Genomic DNA, 21,545 nt, shown 5'->3' with positions numbered 1-21,545 from the left:
ATGAACAGATTAGTTGAGGTCAAACATAATCTGTTTTGTGTCTGTGTGTGTCTCTCTCTCTTTCCTGGAGTCTATAAATCCCAGACATTAGACACCCTACGCTGACACCCAACTCACCATCCTTCATGTGTCTGCCTGGAGTGTATGTGGTGGTCAGCTAACCACAGAAAAGTTACGGCACTGAGAGACGCCATTCAGCCCATCGTGTCTGTGTCAGCCGAACCGTCTATTTTAATCTCCAGCCCCCAGCCTGGCCGATTGCAGCACCCCCACTGCCTCTGAAATGAGTTGGTTTCAGCCTCAACCGTCAGTCCAAGCGGCAAATCCCAGACACCCATCGCCCTCTGGGTGATGACGTTTTTTTCTAATATCCCCTCTACTCTGTCTACCAATCACCTGGGCCAGAATTCTTCGGCTGCTGGAATTCTCTGCCAGCAGCACACCCCTGCCCACGTGTATGCTGGCGGTGTGGGGTGGTTTCAATGGGAAATCCCATTGACATGCGGCGGGAAGAGAGAATTCCGCCGCCAGCGAACTGCGCGCCGCCGAGAAACACGCAGCTGGGGGACCGGAGAATTCGGCCCCTTATATCTGCACCCCCCCCCCCCCCCTGGTAATTGACCTCTGAACTCGGGGAAGCAAGTCTTCCCTGTCTACTCTATCCAGGCCCCTCATAATTTTATACACCGCAATCAAGTCACCCCTCAGTTTCCTCTGATCTAAGGAAAACAACCCCAGCCGATCCAATCAGTCCTCATAGCTGCGATTCTCCAGCCCTGGCAATGTCCGGCGTGGGAAGGCACCACAGGCCAGCCAACATCCTGCAAGGTGAGCTCTCCAGCAGAGAGGAGGAGGTGGCTGGATCATGAGATTTAGAGTGGGGATTCTGGAGCTTGGGGGCCTAGGCATGGACACCAATGGTGGTGTTGAGGAAATCCAGGGTGGGGCCAAGTGATCTGTGAGGATGGTAGGGACTGGAGGACGTTTGAGGGTGCAATTGGACACGTAGGGTTTGAAACAAGGATGAAAGCCTGTGATTCTCCTAATCCTTAGTCCTACAGCAACTGAGCCTTTTGGGGAGTCAGTTTTTTTCTAAGTTGTACATGTCTAGAAATTAACATTTGTGACACATTCCAAATGATTTAACACAATTAAACTGAGCAATTGAACCAATTAATAGCCACAGTTAATTCCTCACTCACTCAATCAAGAGGAGAGAGAACACATTTGCAGTCAAACGTTACAAGCAGAGATTTCAAGGCTATGACTCCTTGGACAAATATACCAGACAGTTTTACACTTACATCCAAATGATCTTTCACTGCAGTGTCCAACATAACCAGGTCAGTGAGAAAGGTCCCCAGGTACGGGATCGTACCCTGCATGACACCCTAGAGAAACACAGCAGACAGTTAACATTATGAATTGGAGACAACTCTTCGAACAAATGGCTGATGGGCAGGAGGGAACACCGTGGGTGGGGCAGGGCAATGGAAAATGGCGGCAGATGGGTCTGTCGCCATAGCGATTTGCACTGGGCCTCCATGATAACCACACTCCAATCCCTACTTATCTAAGCAAGATTGGTTATCAGGAGTTAGAGCGAGCCCAGGTTTGTCAATCCATGCACAGCAAAGGGGTGGCAAATCACCAGGAGTAGACAGAACACCATGAAGGAGAACAGAGAAAGTGGGGCTGGTGACACGCCAGTAACGTCTTGGATTCTTCAAGGCTTGAAGATTGAGCTCCAGGACTGCCAGAAAAGCAGGGGAAAATCAGAGGACTAGAACAATAAATTGTTTGTTTCTTTTTTCTGTTTTCTTTGTAAACTTTGCTTTATTAGAAAAATAAGGATTTGGTGGGTGGGTGGGGAAAGGGGGGGGGGGGGGAAGGGGGAGGAGCCAGCTGATAGTCAAGAATCGCTCAATTGAGTCATAAAGTGTCAGTGCACTTTGCAATTGGCAGGTGAGGACAATGCTGGGCAGACCAATGACGGGAGCATGGGCATACAGCAGTGGGGGGGGGGGGGGGGGGGGGGTGCTGAATGTCACGCGGTGAAATCTCCGGGAATGCATCCATTTGGCAGCTCCACAGCATGGTGGGCGGACAAACCGAGAGTGAGACGCACTCGCTCTAGGGAGCAGCCTCCTGGCAGTAATGGTGGGGGCTTGTGAGGAGGCCTCCCTCTTCGCTAGGCCCAAAGCCCGGCCACAGGGCCTCAGGAAGAGGGGAAGAGGAGGAAATATACCCTCTGCCTCCAAAACAGAATTGAGGAAAGGTGCGAGATTAGCGGAATCTCGATTTACGGTGTACCCTTGGTATCCCCTCCTTGTCATTCAGATTTGCTTAGTTCCAATTCTGTTCCCTCAATAGCTACAGCACTGGATTCCCACTTTGTTTAGTTCAAATTGTTGAGACATTTTTAGTACAAGAAATACAATTTTGAGTGATCAGCTGGAGCAGAATCATTTGCCATTTTCTACCAGTTGTTGGGAGCTGCCTGGATCGGTACATACGAGCCATTTGCCTTGGAACCAACCCACAAACAGATCTCAGTATTAAACTTACCATTTCCTTCTGGTGCTGTTGTCGCTTCTGTGCCCTCTTTGGGTTGATGTCGAGCGTGGCGAACTTTGACGTTCCCTCCTAGAGTTTCAGAGGGTGAACAAAAAGGGGGAGACAAGTGCAGTGAGCATCGTGGACCAGGACAGGCGTTGTCGGATTGCAAGGAGATACTCTCCCACCCCAGTAAAGTAAGAAGTCTTACAACACCAGGTTAAAGTCCAACAGGTTTGTTTCGATGTCACTAGCTTTCGGAGCGCTGCTCCTTCCTCAGTTGAAGGAAGGAGCAGCGCTCCGAAAGCTAGTGTTTGAAACAAACCTGTTGGACTTTAACCTGGTGTTGTAAGACTTCGTACTGTGCTCAGCCCAGTCCAACGCCGGCATCTCCACATCATGGACCCCAGTAAAGGAGCAGCTGCTAAACCAGGCCATTCCTATAGGTGGCAGCACAATGCCTGACAATGGCATTTGCCTGGGATGTGAATAACGGAAATAAGTCATTCTATGGTATCCCTGGCAGCCGTGATAAGAAGATAAGCTTGCATTTATATGATGGCTTCCATGACCTCAGGACGTCCCAAGGCACTTTACTGGCTAATTTTCTGAAGTGTAGTCACTGCTGCCATATAGGAACTGCTGCAGCCAATTCTAGCCCAGCGAGCTCCCACAAACAGCACTGCGGGATGGCCAGATCATCTGTTATTGTGATGTTGGCTATGGGATAAATATTGGCCAGCATTTTGGGGAGATCTTCCCTCCTCGTCCTTAAAACAATCTCATGAAATCTTAAAACATTCAACCAAGGTGCCAAAACAAGGCCTCGGTTTAACTAATCCCAAAGGACGCACCTCCGGCAGTGAGTCACTCCGTCTGTGGGTGTACCTCAAGTCTCTGGAGTGGGTGACTTCCAGTTGTGGCTATGCCTAGGTAGGTCGCACGTTCGGCAGCTCCCGCCGGGAACGGACTTTTGGGCTCTTCAGAGGGGCCCCAACGGCAATTGTTCAACGGCTTCCAGTGTGGGAAGGTTCCCTCGACATTATATGGATTGGACCAGGAGTGGAGCGGTTAAAAAAGTGATCCTGGTGCAGCGAAAAGTGCGAGGGAGGAAAAGCAAGATGGCGGCAGGTGGAGACCAAGCAGCGTGGGCGCAGTGGTCGCAGGAGCAGCAGGAGTTTCTTAATCGCTGCTTTGAGGAGCTGAGGACAGAAATGCTGGCGCCAATGAAGGCGGCGATTGAGAAGCTTGTGGAGACCCAGAAGGCCCAAGGGGCGGAAATCCGGGAGGTGCGGCAAAAAGCCTCGGAGAACGAGGACTAGATCTTGGGCCTGGCGGTGAAGGAGGAGGCGCACGAGGTGCTGCTCCTGAGGTGGGCGGAAAAATTTGAGGACCTGGAGAATAGGTCGAGGAGGAAGAATCTTCGGATTCTGGGTCTCCCTGAAGGAGTGGAGGGGCCCGATGCCGGGGCATATATGAGCACGATGCTCAATTCGCTGATGGGCGCGGGAGCTTTCCCGAGGCCCCTGGAGCTGGATGGGACTCATCGGGTCCTGGCAAGGAGACCCAAAGCCAACGAGCCTCCAAGGGCTGTAGTGGTGAGGTTCCACCGCTTTATGGACAGAGAGTGTGTCCTGAGGTGGGCCAAAAAAGAGCGGAGCAGCAGGTGGGAGAACACGTAGATCCGAATTCACCAGGACTGGAGTGCGGAGGTGGCTAAGAAGAAGGCTGGTTTCAACCGGGCTAAGGCAGTGCTCCATCGGAAGGGGTGAAGTTCGGGCTGCTGCAGCCAGCGCGATTGTGGGTCATGTTCCAAGATCGGCACCACTATTTTGAAATGCCTGATGAGGCATGGAACTTTATACAGACTGAAAAGTTGGACTCAAATTTAGGGTTTGGCGTGGGGGGGATGTTTACTGTGTTTACTGCGTTTGGGGAATGTTCTTTTTGTTTGAGTGCTGGGAGGGGATGGGTGAATGGATTTGATGTGGGGACTGTGGGAGAGTGTGGGCGTCAGTGTTGGAGGGGCAGGGCCCCACGGAGGAAGAGGGGAGGTGGAGGCCTGGGGATGGGGAGTTGGGGTAAGGCCACAAAAGGAGCTGCGCCAGAGGGGGCGGGGTCGGCTCAGGAAAACGCAGGCTTTTTCCCGTGTTAGGGAAGGATGGGGGCGGGCCGGGGGGAAAGGGCGGTGCTGGAGAGGAGTGCACACTGACTGCCAAGGGGTGGGGGATTCTCATACTGGGGGGTCGATGGAATGGCGGGAGAGGCCGGGGTCAGCAGGAGTCAGCTGACTTATGGGAGTGTCATGGGGAGAGCAAAATGGCTGCACTTCAAGGGACTGAAGGCAGATGTGGTTATGCTGCAGGAGACACATCTGAAGGTGGCAGATCAGGTTAGGCTGAGAAAGGGATGGGTAGGGCAGGTCTTTCATTCAGGGCTGGATGCGAAGAACAGAGGGGTTGCAATACTGGTAGGGAAGCGGGTGTCGTTTGAGGCACTGAATATTGTAGTGGATAATGGAGGTCGATATGTGATGGTGAGTGGTAGGTTGCAGGGGGTGCGGGTGGTACTGGTGAACGTATATGCCCCGAATTGGGATGATGCCGGATTTGTGAAACGTATGCTGGGTCAGATTCCGGATCTGGATGTAGGAAGCTTGATAACGGGGGGGGACTTCAACACGGTGCTGGATCCAGCACTGGACCGTTCTAGGTCCAGGACGGGTAAGAGGCCGGCTGTGGCCAAGGAGCTCAGGGGGTTTATGGACCAGATGGGGGGAGTGGATCCATGGAGGTTTGCCAGGCCGCTGGCCAGGGAATTTTCCTGCTTTTCCCACGTCCGTAGAGCCTACTCCCAGATAGATTTTTTCCATTTTGAGTAGGGCGCTAATCCCGAAAGTGGAGGGAACGGAATATTCGGCCATAGCCATCTCGGACCACGCCCCGCATTGTGTGGAGCGGGAGTTGGGGGAGGAGAGGGACCAGCGCCCGCTGTGGCGCCTTGATGTGGGACTGTTGGCAGATGAGGGGGTGTGCGGGCGGGTGCAGGGGCGTATTGAAAGATATTTGGAGGCCAACGACAACGGGGAGGTGCAGGTGGGTAGTCTGGGAGGCGTTGAAGGTGGTGGTCAGGGGAGAGCTAATCTCCATTAGGGCCCACAGGGAGAAGAGAGAGGGGAGGGAGAGGTTGGTGGGGGAGATTTTAAGGGTGGACAGGAGGTATGCAGAGGCCCCGAGGAGGGGCTACTTAGGGAGCGACGGAATGTCCAGACGGAAGTCGACCTGTTCACCACGGGGAAAGCAGAGGCACAGTGGAGGAAAGCGCAGGGGGCGACGTATGAGTCTGGGAAGAAGGCGAGTCGGATGCTGGCACATCAGCTTCGTAAGAGGGAGGCAGCGAGGGAGATTGGTGGAGTCAAGGATAGAGGGGGGAATACGGTGCGGAGTGCGGTGAGAATAAACAAGGTATTTAGGGACTTCTATGGGGATCTGTACAAGTCTGAGCCCCCAGCGGGGGAGGAGGGGATATGATGATTTCTAGATCAGCTGAGGTTCCCGAGGGTGGAGGAGGAGGAGGTGGCTGGTTTGGGGGCGCCGACTGGGCTGGAGGAGCTGGTTAAAGGATTGGGGACCATGCAGGCGGGGAAGGCCCCGGGGCCGGAAGTGTTCCCGGTTGAATTCTACAGGAAATACGTGGACCTGCTTGGCCCGTTGCTAGTGAGGACTTTTAATAAGGCGAGGGAGGGGGGGACCTTGCCCCCGACAATGTCCAGGGCGCTGATTTCTTTGACCTTGAAGCGGGACAAGGATCCATTGCAATGTGGGTCATATAGACCGATCTCACTCCTCAATGTTGACGCTAAATTGCTGGCGAAGGTGCTGGCTACGAGAATTGAGGACTGTGTCCCGGGGGTGATTCATGAGGACCAGACGGGTTTTGTGAAGGGTAGGCAGCTAAATACAAATGTGCGGAGGCTTCTCAATGTGATTATGATGCCCTCAGTGGAGGGGGAAGCGGAGGTAGTGGCAGCTATGGACGCGGAGAAGGCCTTTGATCGGGTGGAGTGGAAGTATCTTTGGGAAGTGTTGCGGAGGTTTGGGTTCGGGGAGAGGTTCATCAGTTGGGTCAGGCTGCTATATAGAGCCCCAGTGGAGAGTGTGGCTACGAACCGGCGGAGATCGGAGTACTTTCGACTGTATCGGGGTACGAGGCAGGGGTGCCCCTTATCCCCCTTGTTGTTTGCACTGGCAATTGAGCCGCTGGCCATGGCACTGAGGGAGTCCAGGAAATGGAGGGGACTGGTCCGGGGGGGGGAGAGGAACATCGGGTGTCGTTGTATGCAGACAACCTGTTGTTGTATGTGGCAGATCCAGTGGAGGGGATGGCAGAGGTCATGCGGATTCTTTGGGAGTTTTGGGACTTTTCGGGGTATAAACTCAATGTCGGGAAGAGTGAGCTCTTTGTGGTGCATTCAGGGGACCAGGGAAGGGGGATAGACGAGCTACCGCTGAAGAGGGAGGAAAGGAACTTTCGGTACCTAGGGATCCAAGTAGCTAGGAGTTGGGGGGCCCTGCACAAGTTCAATTTGACGCGGTTGGTGGAGCAGATGGAGGAGGATTTTAAAAGATGGGATATGCTGCCACTCTCACCAGTGGGTAGGGTGCAGTCGGTCAAAATGACGGTCCTCCCGAGGTTTCTCTTTGTGTTCCAGTGCCTTCCCATTATGATCCCCAAGGCCTTTTTCAAACGGGTAAGCAGGAGCATCATGGGATATGTGTGGGCGATAAGACCCCGAGGGTGAAGAGAGTGTTTCTGGAGCGTAGCAGGGACAGGGGGGAGCTGGTGCCGCCGAATTTGTGTGGCTATTATTGGGCAGCCAATGTGGCGATGATCCGTAAGTGGGTAATGGAGGGAGAAGAGGCTAGAGATGGCGTGGAAGAGGCTAGAGATGGCGTCCTGTGTGAGCACGAGCCTGAGGGTGCTGGTGATGGCACCGCTGCCGCTCTTGCCGACAAGGTACACCACGGGTCCGGTGGTGGCGGCGACGCTGAAGATCTGGGGGCAGTGGAGGCGACACAGGGGCGAGGTGGGAGCCTCGGTTTGGTCACTGATTCGGGAGAATCATCGGTTTGTCCCGGGAAGGATGGATGGGGGGTTTCGGAGCTGGCATCGGGCAGGGATTAGAAGAATGGGGGACCTGTTCATCGATGGGACGTTTGCGAGCCTAGGGGCACTGGAGGAGAAGTTTGGGCTACCCCCGGGAAACGCTTTCAGGTACAAGCAAGTGAGGGCATTTGTGAGGCGGCAGGTGAGGGAATTCCCGCTGCTTCCTGCACGTGGGATTCAGGACAGGGTGATTTTGGGTGTATGGGTTGGAGGAGGCAAGGTTTCGGCGATTTACCAGGAGCTGAAGGAAGAGGAGGAGGCCTCGGTGGAGGACGTAAAAGGCAAGTGGGAGGAGGAGCTTGGGGAGGAGATAGATGAGGGTCTGTGGGCTGATGCCCTGAGTAGGGTTAATTCTTCCTCCTCTTGCGCCCACAACTTTTAGATTGAGAGGCAGGAATTCTACTCAGTGCTCCATGGCTCGTGGCACGGCGGCACAGCGGTTAGCACTGCTACCTCACAGTGCCAGGGACCCGGGTTCGATTCCGGCCTTGGGTCACTGTCTGTGCAGAGTCTGCACATTCTCCCCGTGTCTGCGTGGGTTTCCTCCGGGTGCTCTGGTTTCCTCCCACAGTCCGACGATGTGCAGGTTAGGTGGATTGGCCATGATAAATTGCCTCTAAGTGTCCAAAGGTTAGATGGGGTTACGAGGATGGGGCATAATCCTAGCCTGACATGTGCAAGACTAGAAAACTAGCAGAAGTTGACATTCCTCACACCCACCCTAAAAAGAACATGACTTTATATCAGATTGGCCTTAAATAGGCTTCTTTATATCCACTAATGAGCTCAGCCTGACACACCAGCCTTGGTCAACACCAGCCTTGGGAGTTGTTGACGCAGCTCAAATGGGGCAAATGGAGCACTAGTGCAATTCCTCAATGACCTCACCCATTCTGAACCCTCAGCAACCCTGCAGCCCTTTGAGACTGCAGTGCTCCTCCACTTCTGACCTCTTGCAGGTCCTCGATTTTAATCGTTTCATCAGTGCCGGCCAAGTCTTTGGGGATTGGAGGCAAAGCTTTTTCGCCCAGAGGGTGGTGGGAATCTGGAACTCGCTGCCTGAAAGGGTGGTAGAGGCGGGAACCCTCACAACATTTAAGAAGCATTCCGATGAGCATTCGAAACGCTGCAGCGTACAAGGTTACGGACTGAGTGCTGGAAGATGGGAGTAGAATGGATAGGTGCTTGATGGCCGGGCACAGGAACAATGGGCTGAAGGGCCTCTTTTATTACTGTCAAACCCTATGAGTCTATAATTACCTCTCTCAACACCTCCACCTGTCTCTCCTCCTTTAAGATATTCCTTTAAAGTTATATCTTTACGGTCATACATCCTAATATCGAGGGAGAAATCAACCAGGCCTCCCACTCCTGATCGTGTTGCATTGGCTCTGCAGGGAAGTGTGTTTGGGGATAAGCTCAGGAAATTCTAGCACACAAGGAGAAATTTGGGCCTACGTTTCCGCTCTCACCCACAGCGGGACGGATAATTTGTTGGGCCAGCAAAAGGTCCGTTGGCTGCGGGTGGGAATTTCTGGTCCCGCGACGGGGCGGAACGGGAAACTCCTGCCCGCACTCCCTCAGTGGGTGGTGAATGTTTGGAATTGTCTACCTGACAGGGCTGTGGATGAGCATCATTCGGACAGAGATTGATAGATTTTTGGGTGTTGTGGGAATGAAGGGATGTGGGGGGGGAAGTGCAGGAAGGTGGAAGGAGGGCAGCATGGTGGCGCAAGCGGCTAGCACAATTGCCTCACGGCGCTGAGGTCCCAGGTTCGATCCCGGTTCTGGGTCACTGTCCGTGTGGAGTTTGCACATTCTCCCCGTGTTTGTGTGGGTTTCACCCCCACAACCCAAAGATGTGCAGGGTAGGTAGATTGACCACGCTACATTGCCCTTTAATTGGATAAAATGAATTGGATACTCTAAATTTATTTTTTAAAAAGAAAGGTAAGCTCCGACTAGTTCATCTGGTCAATGTTGGCAGCATGTGACTAGCTGAATATAATGGCATGATTTAAAAAAATGTATTTTTGGCACTCAGGTTGAGAGGGTTGTTAAGAAGGCGTACGGTGTGTTAGCTTTTATTGGTAGAGGGATTGAGTTTCGGAGCTATGAGGTCATGTTGCAGCTGTACAAAACTCTGGTGCGGCCGCATTTGGAGTATTGCGTGCAATTCTGGTCGCCGCACTATAGGAAGGATGTGGAAGCATTGGAAAGGGTGCAGAGGAGATTTACCAGAATGTTGCCTGGTATGGAGGGAAGATCTTATGAGGAAAGGCTGAGGGACTTGAGGCTGTTTTCGTTAGAGAAGAAGGTTAAGAGGTGACTTAATTGAGGCATACAAGATGATCAGAGGATTGGATAGGGTGGACAGTGAGAGCCTTTTTCCTCGGATGGTGATGTCTAGCATGAGGGGACATAGCTTTAAATTGAGGGGAGATAGATATAGGACAGATGTCAGAGGTAGGTTCTTTACTCAAGAGAGTAGTAAGGGCGTGGAATGCCCTGCCTGCAACAGTAGTGGACTCGCCAACACTAAGGGCATTCAAATGGTCATTGGATAGACATATGGACAATAAGGGAATAGTGTAGATGGGCTTTAGAGTGGTTTCACAGGTCGGCGCAACATCGAGGGCCGAAGGGCCTGTACTGTGCTGTAATGTTCTATGTTCTAGGAGATGCGGGTGTCGCTGGTTAGGCCAGCATTTATTGCCCATCGCTAGTTGCCCTTCAGAAGGTGGTGGTGAGCTGCCTATTTGAACCGCTGCAGTCCTTCAGGGGTAGATACACCCACTGTGCTGTTAGGGAGGAAGTTCCTGAGTTTTGACCCAGCGACAGCGAAGGAACGGGCGATATATTTCCAAGTCAGGGTGGTGAGTGACTTGGAGGGGAACCAGGGGGTGGGGTTGCTCTTGTCCTTCCAGATGGTAGTGGTCGTGGGTTTGGAAGGTGCTGTCTTACTGAGCCTGATCCAGACTTTTTAGCCCACACACCCACCCACCACACGCAAACAGACACACGCAAACACACACGTTCACGACATGCCAGTATTGGGTGATAGGCAGGAGTGGGAGCCCATTCACTGGTCCTCAGGCAGCTTGAATGAAAGGAAAATATTTCCAAAACCTTTAATTGTGACCATTCTGATGTGAGTCGAAGGAAATGGGCTGATAAATATTCGGGCTTTACCTCACTGCATATCACACCCACGCAGATGTGGGCATTTCTGCATTAAGAGATAGAACACTGGGATCTCCCTCCCCCCACACACTTCTCCTCGGCATCTGCTTGGGGGATTTCTGCACACTGACCCCGCCCCTGTGGTTACCAGACAACATCCGAGATAGTCCCTCCCAAAGTAATTCCCCTCACATCTTCCCTCTCAACAACGTTTCTCTGCCAAATCTCTCCCCTTTCGCCTGCTCCAGGTTGCAGCGTCAGCCCCTGTCGGCTCCGGGTCAGGGGTCTTTGCTGAGTTGAACGTGCCATCTGTCTGAGCTTTGTCAGTGGGTGTCTCCGCTGGTTTCGGGGTGGGAGGGTGGTAGAAGATTGGAGCGGCGTGGTGCGATTCGCTAGGCGCCCCGACGGGGGGGGGGGGGGGGGGGGGGGGGGGGGGGGGTCCGCTCCTCGTTTTCTCTCTCATGGGAGAATCTAGAACCAGGGGGCACGGTTTCAAAGTAAGGGGTCTCCCATTGAAGATGAGATGAGGAGGAATTTCACAAACGCTGTGCCCGAGATCATAGAATCTGGAAGCACAGAGGAGGCTATTTGGCCCACCCTGCTTCCTCAATTCAATACCACACTCAGGTCTGTCCCCCAGAAACCAGTAAACTGAGCTTCCTCATGTAAATAGTCCTGAATCAATGATGACGGCGCAGAAGCAAACCATTCGACCCATCTGTTCCGTGCCAGCGCTCTGCAACAGCAACTCAGCCCCACTCTCCCGCCTGTTCCCTGCAGCTGTGCAAATCATTCCTTTCCCAAAGAACGCCTGCAGCGCAGAAGCAAGCCATTTGGCCTATCGAGTCTGCACCGACTCTATGAAAGAGCACTCTACCTAGACCTACTCCCTCCCGCCTTATCCCCGTAACCCCGCGAATTGATCATGGTCAGTCCACCTAACCTGCACATCTTTGGACTGTGGGAGGAAACCGGAGCACCCGGAGGAAACCCACGCACACACGGGGAAGAATCCAATCTATCCTCGTAACCAAAGTCCCTCATCCCTGGAAACAGTCACATATACCCCTTCTGTTAATTTGTGTTTTTATGTTAGATCGGTTAAGTTAACACAAACCAGGGTGTGTTCCCTTTCATTGATATGACTCCGTACCACCCTTGACTATGCCTTCACCCACTGACTCCCCTCCCTCCTTTTCAATTTCTCTCCCACCACTGACTTAAGATGCGACCCTCATCCTGGCTGGGGGGGGGGATGGTAGTTCCAAATGAGTGACTCTCCTTTTCATCACTATCTCAACGACCTGGTGAAAGCAGCCACACAAACCCAACCACTCCACCAACCTTGCAACCTCACCGTGAGCAAAGTTAACCGAGTGATGAGGCCCATGGGGGTGGCGGTTGGGGGGGGGGGGGGGGGGGGGGGGGGGGGGGGGGTCGAAACTGTGCTGCGGTGCAAACTTTCCCCTTGCAGGGAATCACTGGGGTTTTGCCAGGAACTGGGGTAAGGTTGTGAACTCCTCCGCTCGCTGCAAAGCCCATTTCAGGGTCTGCGTTTGAGGCTCAGGCTACCAGCTGGCCACCTTTAGGAGAGCAAACTCCGAGAGAGGTGCCTGCACAAGCACAAAAGCATGTCTAAAAATATAATTCGGCGTACGGCCACATCCTGTGATCTGATCTCCACTGTATCAACAGCAAGCATGAATATACTGCCCATACTGCTATTTCCAAGAAACTGAGCATTTGTAACCTTCATTTCTAACCACATTTCAGGTCTTGACCAATACCGTCAATTGGCCATCCAACACCATCAGGCTTTCTGCAAGATTGTTTTATCATTAAAAACACGACAGATGCCAGATGCTTTTAATTTTCTTTGGTAACGCTATTTGTGAGGTTGTTCAACTAACTTTGCACCAAAGGCCATTGTTACGGATTCACTTCTGCTCAGTGCCGGCCCATCGAGGTCAGCAACAACCTACATTTAGACAGCGTCTCTAACGTTCTAAAATGCCACACAGTGCTTCACTGGTGTGTCATCGAACAAGATTTAACGCCAAGCCCAGAGCTCAGTCTCTGTGTTCCTGGCCTGTGGGGCAGAGGGGTTCGGTCAAAATGATCACCCCTGACCCCGATCTCGTGGCCTAGCTTGTTGCAAGATGTGAGTATGTGTGCGGGCGTACACAATGATTGGTTATCCCTCTTCCATCTGGGCTTACACATGATGAGTGGTCACTTGGGTGAAGTGCTGACCAGCTAACGGAAAATTCTAGGTGGGGGGGGGGTTCCGTAAGACAAACGTCAAGCTCTTACTTTGATGAGGAGCTCACGGCTCAACGAGTGGTTGTTGTCATCGGAGAAGATTTCTGACAATTCCTGGAAAATCCGGATGTTCTCTCTGTGGAATTCCAATCAGAGGCACTAAGTATTAAAAACAACAGAATTTCACAAGAAAACCGGTACCAGTTTTCTCATTTCAGGCAACATAGGCTGGAGATTGTGGAACCACCCTACACCCATACTGAGCGCACAGAATAAGATGGGGCAGAACTATTTCCAACTTGTCCACTGCATCATTGAGTTTATATTCATGGGCAGCTGGACAGTGAACTATGTATTCTTTGGCTGGCCAGCTGGTTTGTGATGCAGAACAGCTTGGGTTGAATTCCTGTGCCGGCTGAGGTTATCCATGAGGTGTGGCGGCCCTCAGGTTAAATCATCACTGGTCAACTCTCCCCGTCAAAGGGGAAAGCAGCCTATGGTCATCTGGGACTATGGCGACTCTGTTTGTCTGTAGCACTGCATGTATCACATAATAAGCCACGGCAGGTTCCTGGCCAGTGGATGGAAACCATTTCAGCACCAACGCCTGTTCTCCATTGACAGATTTAAATTGCTGGCTGGTTGGCCAATTTGGAGACGGTGCTGAATTTGTACAAGACACTGGTTGGATCCCAGCTGGAGTCCTGTGTACAGCTCTGGGCATCACGCTGTAGGAAGGATGTGAACGCATTGGAGTGAGAGCAGAAGAGGTTTACAAGAATGGTTCCAGGGATGAGAGACTTCCGTTGTGAGGACAGATTGGAGAGGTTGGGCCCCCTCCCCCCACACCAGGCCGCCCCCGGATGCATGCACGCCGTGGTGCCGCCAGGTAAGAGCACACGTTGACGGCACCGACGGGACTCGGATTTTTGCGCGGCCGCTCGGCCCATCTCGGCCCCCCGACCGGTGCCGCGCCGAAGCTAATGGCGCCGATTCTGCGCTCTCTGGAGAATTGGCGGACTGGCGTCGGGGCGGCGGCGCGCGATTCGCCCCCGGCCCGGCGATTCTCCGGCCCGGCCTGGGCTGAGAGAATCCCGCCCCAGATCCTCGGCAATGTGGTTGACTTTTAATGGCCCTCTGAAATGGCTTGGCAAGCCATTCAGTTCAAGGGCAATTAGGGATGGGCAAGAAACGCTGGCTTTGCCAGTGAGGCCTGGAGTCACATGTAGGCCAGGCCGGGTAAGGACGGCAGATTTCCTTCCCGAAAGGACATCAGTAAACCAGATGGGATTTTGTAACAATCAATGGTCTCATGGTCACCATTATGAAGAGTAGCTTTATATCCCAGATTAACCATTCAAATTCCAGCTTCCGTGGTGGGGTTTGAACCTATGTCCCCGGACCATTATCCCGAATCGTTGGTTCAGTGACATGCCCACTACCCACCAATATTTCTCCTTCTGAATCGGGTTGAGAACCAGCGAAGGCAGGAATGATGAGGGACTGAACTGCACACAGATGAAACCACACCCCGAGTGTAACCCAGCAACTCGAGGACGGAGAGAGAAACCGAATGACGACAATGGATACTTTTATCTTGCGCCTACCTCGATACCTCGTCCCAACTTTTCTTGAGCCTGTGAACGGAGTTGCATTGTAAGGCGGAGAGAATGGCTCGTAACGAGGAGAAATTCTTGAAGATTCTGCACTCCTGTAGTAAAGAGAAACAAAGGCTGCTGATCGGGGGAAACTCGGAGTTTCTCGTGTTTCTGGCTTTCCAGCACTGCTCACCAAATACAGAACACTGAGCTCCTGCCAACCCTTCAGGATTGCTCTGAAGTCTCCAGCAATCAATGATTAACCTGCAGACATTCCTTTTCAGCAAAATCCAGGATAAAAATCAACAGGCATTAAAAAAATATGGCGCCATTTTCTCTTTTATCACTGTTGTTATTTGTTCACGGGATGTGGGCGTCGTTGGCGAGGTCAGCATTTGTTGCCCATCCCTATTTGCCCCTCGAGATGGTGGTGGTGAGCTGCCGTCTTTAACCACTGCAGTCCCTGACTCTTTGACCGAATGGGTGGAATTTTCTGCCCCCCCCCCCCCTCCCCCCTCCCCCCCCTCCCAATTTAGCGTGGCTAATCCAACTACCCTGCACATCTTTGCGTTGTGGGGGTGAGACCCACCCAGACACAGGGAGAATGTCAAAGTCCGCACAGACAGTGACCCAAGGCCGGGATCGAACCCAGATCCTCGGCACCGTGAGGCAGCAGTCACTACGCCTTAGGCTCCCACTGAACTGTTACACCGGCTGCACTCTGATTGAGCAGATCTAGCTTCTTACTCACCCTGGCCACCTCAATCCATCTCTCAATGACTTTAGCTCTCTGCTGGGGTTTCAGGGTCTTGTCGCTCAAACAGGTCGCAATGACGCAGTTCGTCACTCTGTTAAACTGCGTGACAGTCGCACGAATTGTGGGCGCCAAATGTTCTTTCCCTTTCTTGTCTCTCTGGGACCAGATGCTTCCCAGGCAGTGATATGGGACGACTTTCTTGAACAATTCCTGTGTAATAGAAATAGAATCTCATAAATGACACCGTCGCAAATAGATGAATGAAAGAAATTGGATTTTTCTTTTATGTGTTCTCGGGGGATGTGGGTAACGCTGGCTAGGCCAGTATTGTTACCATTCCTGATTGCTCTCGAGAAGGTTGGGCTGAGCCACTTTCTTCAACCACTGCAGTCCATGTGGTGTGACGTGGGATCACCCACAGTGCTGACAGGAAATAAGTTCCAGGATTTTGATACAGTGAAAGGATGGTAGATATGGTTCCAAGTCAGGGTGGTGTGCGACTTGGAGGGGAACTTGCAGTTGGCGGTATTTCCATGCACCTGCTACCCTTGTCCTTCTAGCGGATCCAGAAGGTGCTGTCGAAGGAACCTTGTAGGGCATCTTGCAGATGGTACACTGTGAAGCCACTGTGCGTTGGTGGTGGTGTTAGTGAACGTTTAAGGTGGTGGAAGGGATGCTGGTTAAGCAGGCTGCCTTGTCCAGGATGATGTCGAGCTTCTCGAGTGTTGTTGGAGTGACACTCATCCAGGCGAGTTTAGAATATTCCATCACATCCATTACGATGTTCCATAATTTGTTTGCTTAATATTAGTACTAAAAACCGTTTAAGAGCATTCAGATCGGGCGGCATGGTGACACAGCGGTTAGCACTGCTGCCTGACAGTGCCAGGGACCCGGGTTTGATTCCGACCTTGAGGAGTTTGCACTTTCTCCCCCTGTCTGTGGAGATTTCCTCCGGCCGCTCCGGTTTCCTCCCACGGTCCAAAGATGAGCAGGTTAGGTGGATTTGCCGTGCCAAATTGCTCCTTAGTGTCCAGGGATGTGCAGGTTAGGTTATGGGCTTTGGATGGGGAGTGGACCTGGGTAGAGCGCTCTTTCGGAGGGTCGGTGGAGACTCGATCGGCCAAATGGCCTCCTTCTGCACTGTCGGGATTCTAGGATCAGATGACAGGCTCATGGGCTGAAGGGCCTGCCCCATTTCCTGTGATCCAATGATCAGATCCAGGACCCAGTGTCGGGTCTGGTGCACACCAGATATGGAGATCCTCTAAAGTAAATGAAGTCGAAGACTAGCGGGGCTCTTTATCCACAAACCGCGTCCAGAGGGTGAGGCCCCAAACAGGGGAGTTCAAGGTTGTGAAACCTAACCTGTGTTAAGACTAAGCAGACGGAAGAGCCACAAGGGAACATGTTCGCTCAGGAGGAGGGGGCGGTTTTTCAAAGTCGTCGTTGTGGAGACCCAACTACTATTGCATCTAACCCATTGGGTGGAAAATTGGTGCCAAACGTCTGTCAGAGGATGAAGAGACAATGTGACTGGAATGAACCCAAGGCTGAGGGCAACAATCTTTCTGAGGGCCCAGGAAGGAAGTGTGGGCCGGTTATCACACCCCGATCATTCATGTGTTTTCGAAACAGAGTAAGTGACAAGCTTTTTGCATTACTCACCGCGTCCATTAACGTGAACTGCTCAGCCACAACATTAGCACAGAAGGAGAGGAAGTCAGGCTTCCGATCTTCAAATCCGTTCTCCTCCACCATGGCGAACGTGCAGCTGCTGTGATCGGCTGCTGTAACTGCACAAACAGATGGTTTTGGCTATCACTGAAACTAGCCGTTCCGCGCACAGGTCACTCATTCCCTGAACATTCCCCCCACTATTCTGGCCTCTTGTATATCCCCAATTTTCATCACGCCACCATTGGCAGCCGTGACTTCAGTTGCTCTAGCCCCAGAATTACCTCCCTGAATCAATGTCCGATCGCGGGCCAGGCCACTGTGGGCGCACCCCCCCCCCCCCCCCCCCCCCCTCCCGCCGCCGAGGGCTCTGCAAGCCACCCTCCAAGCCAGTTCCCGCTGGTATGGACCTTGTCTGATCAACGGCAGCAGGACCGGCCAAAAACCTGCGACCGCTCGGCCCATCGGGGCCCGGAGAATCGCCAGGGGGGCCGCTGCCAAGGCCCCCTGACCAGCACGGCGTGATCCCCGCCCCCGCCCAAAAACCGGCGTCGGAGAATTCAGCAGCCGGCGTCGGAGCGGGCTTCATGCCGCCCCCCCCCCACCGGCGATTCTCCGACCCGGCCGGGGGGGAGGGGGGGGTCGGAGAATCCCGCCCGGGATCCTTTTTACATCCACCCGAGTAGACAAGTGGGGTTTTGGTTTACCATCGCTGCTGAGGGGCAGCACCTACCATCCGGATCAGCCTCTGGTTCCTTGTGCCTTTGGAATGTGCCGAGGAGGATATGGGCGCGACGTTGCAGATCCGAACCCGGGAACATCTGATGGATGTAGGTGTACAGGTGCCTCAGGCAGGAGTAGTCCGGCGGTTTCCTGAAATCTTCCGAATACTGATCAAGCCAGGCGCCGAGGATCGATGAAATGGTGCTGGAAGAAGAGGAGGGAGGTTGGTCAACACTCTGCAATGGGGTAGGGATGCTCACCATACCTCCAATTGAGCATGGGCACCATGACTCCAATTTACAGGTGGCAAAGGAGAAGCTGTACAGGGGTCATGGAGGGAGGAAGGAATCCCATTTGATGTATCATTTTCTTCCCTTCCACAAAGTAACTACAGTACACTCAGTCTACCCTAATAGCTCTCCTGAGCAAGACCTTGAGGTCTTTATTTCCGTCCTAACGGTAAACAAAGCCCAATTTTCAGGACATCCATCTACCTTTAGGCCAACTCCTGCTCTTAATGCCTGTGCTCTTTATTTACTTCCAAAGGTCAATTCAACACAAATAGCTTCCAAAATTCTGCGAAGCATACTACAGGCGTTGAATCACCTTGGCAGGTTTCCTCCTGTCAAAGTGAAAACATGGAACGGAATGGAAGCTGTTGTCACAAGGCAAGATGCATCACACTTCCCAGACATGAAGATCAGGAATCTGGAGGCACTGTCCCTTTAGGAATACGCTCCGTCATAACACACTCGTTACCCAACATTCGGGGCATCAATGACTCACAATGACTTTGCAAGAATTGCCAGCAGAAGAAGCCCTTACCTTTTCAATTGCACCCTGTCTTCTGCCGTGAGCTTGGATACATCTCCATTCACCTGATGTGGGTTTCCATACCTGTAAGATACGAGAGAGGGATTATCACGGAGGAATCAGGATTGTTTGAAAAAGAGAAGGAGCTTTCTCGATCCTGTCAATCTGGTTTCTGAGTCGGTCTGTATGTTTTTTTGTGCTGGGTGGTTGTGGTTCTGAGCTACTCAGGTCCCAAAGATCTCAAAATCCAGCCCATGACCAAACTGGGTTGGTCTGTCCAGGACATGGAGGGGGGGGGTCATTGACATTTCCAGGGTATAGTCCCACCACATGACAACTCACCCAAATTGCCAAGTTTCATGCAAGAGCTGAGACAACCTAAAGGGGGACCCTGGCTAATGGTATTTTACTTCTCCCCCCACCCCCCCGACCTCAGGAATACTAAACTTTCTCCGTCTCCCCATGTCTCTCATCACCCTATTTACCAAATAAGTCACTTTGAGCAACTCAGTGTGACAAGCTGTTAACATAGGATGCGCACCACAGAAACAGGCCATTCGGCCCAGTTCTGGCCTTTATACGCCACACAAGCCTTCCAGCTTATCCCGCTCCCTCGAGTCTTTATCTAGCATATCTTTAATGCTTTTTGCCTCAATTACTCCTAGTGGTAGCAAGTTCCACATCCTAACCAATTACTGGGTAAAGAAGTTTGGATTTATTCGTGACAATCTTATTTTCATGGCCCCTAGTTCTGGTCTCCCCAGCAAGTGTGAACAATCTTTCTGGGTCCACCCTGTCAAACCTCTCCATAATCTTGAAGACTGCTGTCAAGTCTGCCCCTCAGCATTCACTTTTCTAGTGATTAGAACTCCTGTGTGTTCAGTGTTCCCTGGTAGGTTAAGTCTGTCAGTTCTGGTGTCTGCCCCTGTCCGCCTCTGTGTCTGTTACCTGTTGAGCAGCAGGTCTAACACTTGTTTGGTCGACGCGAAGGCCCGGTAAGTGCAGAGGAAGATGGTGACGTAGGTGGTGTCGTTGCCTTTGAAGGCAGACACCAGGTACTCCACGAGCTTCTCCAGGGTCCCTGCCTTGATGGTCCGCACCTTACACGTTTCGTACAAGTTCATCGCCGACTCACTGTCCACCTGGAAAAGGAGGAAAAGTGCACGTCGTGGTGAGCGCTGTGGTTGTCAGGTTTAGAGGCAGCTCAGCTGTGGGGAGGACATTCAGCTTCTGAATACACAGAGAGAACAATCTGTTCTCCTTGCTGTTCTGATAATCTGGTACAATGTGAGCTTCTTGTCCATTGTTGTACAGCACAAGCAACAACAAAATTATTAGTAGCTGAAAATAAGCTGTCTCGATGACTCAGGCGGGGTTTAACCAGGGAGTGGTTGAATAATAACAGCCAATAACGCTTCATATTCAACCGTTCTGAGGGAGCAAATCTCAAATGGGTCTGTGGTAATGACTGGACATCCTAAAGTGCTTTACAGCTAAAGAAGCAATTAATGAAGTGCGGCCTCTGTTGTAATACAGGAAATACGTCAACCAATTTGGGCAAAGCAAGCTCGCAAAGCCAGCCTGTGGATAATGACGGGGTGAACAGTTAACGGCCAGGTAAACTGTTTCAGGTGTGGGTTGGAGGATTAAAAGTTGGCCAAGACCAACTCTCCCACTCTTATCTGGAATTGTACCAGCAAATCGCCCTCATCCACCTGGGGAAACAGAAGGCCGCCTTGGTTTAACATCTTAACTGAAATTTGGCACCCCTGACACCGCAGCACTCCCTCGGGACCATTATTCTCTTGAAGCTATGCAGCAATTGGGAGGAATGTGTCGCCAGGGAACAGACAGCCCCCACACACACACACGCCTTGTGTGCTTTCCGATGCGCACGTTACCCTAACCAGGGGGCACAGGTTTAAGGTAAAGGGCAGGAGGTGTAGAGGGGGTTTGAAGAGAAACATTTTCACCCGGAAAGTGGTGGGAATCTGGAAGTCGCTGACTGAAAGGGTGGTAGAGACGGCAACCCTCACAACATTTAAGAAGCAGATGGGTGAGCAGCTGAAACACCTCGGCATACAAGGCTACAGACCAATTGCTGGGATAGGGGTTAGAACAGATAGGTGCTAGGGCAGCACGGTGGCACAGTGGTTAGCACTGCTGCCTCATGGCGCCGAGGACCCAGGTTCGATCGCGGCTCTGGGTCACTGTCCGTGTGGAGTTTGCACATTCTCCCCGTGTCTGCGTGGGTTTTGCCCCCACAACTCACAGATGTGCAGGGTAGGCGGATTGGCCACGCTAAATTGCCCCTTAATTGGAAAAAATGAATTGGTTACTCTAAATTTTTTTTAAAAGAACAGATAGGTGCTTGAGGGCTGGCCCAGACACGATGGACTGAAGGGCCTCTCTGTGTGCTGTAAAACTCTGCCACTCATGAAGGGAACCGCACACTGTGACAAGCTACAGGCAGAAATCAGAAGTTAGAGAATGAGTTAGGCTTCTTGAATCGAGAACCCTCTCACTGAAAGGCAAGAGTCTTTGGCTATTGAGCCAGCGCTGATATTGTGCGGTTCACTCTGCGTTGTAAATAAAGAAAACTAGCCGTCACTCCCGCCCCTGATGACTATCCAGTGATGTCCCGAGTGCAGCAGTGTTCATGCGAATGCAGACGGACTGAATGTGACTGTGAATCCTGAATGATCCAGTTCCCCACTGGCACTCATGGTCAATCCTCACTTGAAAGCTTTAGTAACATGGCAGAGGCGTAACCAGGGACTTTCCACATGTGTGTGTGGACCAGTTGCTCA

General features: G+C 52.3%; 1 protein-coding gene across 4 annotated transcripts in view; it reads right to left on the bottom strand.

Moving 5' to 3' along the window:
- The window catches only part of LOC140399255 (ral guanine nucleotide dissociation stimulator-like), a 183,856-nt gene that overhangs the window by 16,133 nt on the left and 146,178 nt on the right, over positions 1–21,545 (bottom strand). For all 4 annotated transcript variants that reach the window (XM_072488696.1, XM_072488694.1, XM_072488697.1 and 1 more), the window contains exons 3-11: positions 19,684–19,877; positions 18,748–18,819; positions 17,933–18,126; positions 17,191–17,318; positions 15,517–15,732; positions 14,775–14,878; positions 13,219–13,303; positions 2,569–2,646; positions 1,305–1,391 (exon numbers count right to left, since the gene is read on the bottom strand). In XM_072488696.1, the coding sequence (XP_072344797.1) occupies positions 1,305–1,391; positions 2,569–2,646; positions 13,219–13,303; positions 14,775–14,878; positions 15,517–15,732; positions 17,191–17,318; positions 17,933–18,126; positions 18,748–18,819; positions 19,684–19,877 (1,158 nt within the window). The remainder of the gene's footprint in view (positions 1–1,304; positions 1,392–2,568; positions 2,647–13,218; positions 13,304–14,774; positions 14,879–15,516; positions 15,733–17,190; positions 17,319–17,932; positions 18,127–18,747; positions 18,820–19,683; positions 19,878–21,545) is intronic.

Source organism: Scyliorhinus torazame, chromosome 22 (genome assembly GCF_047496885.1).
Source record: "Scyliorhinus torazame isolate Kashiwa2021f chromosome 22, sScyTor2.1, whole genome shotgun sequence".
NCBI lineage: Eukaryota > Metazoa > Chordata > Chondrichthyes > Carcharhiniformes > Scyliorhinidae > Scyliorhinus > Scyliorhinus torazame.
The sequence above is the reverse complement of the archived record's forward strand: the minus strand, read 5'-3'. Positions and strand labels throughout refer to the sequence as shown.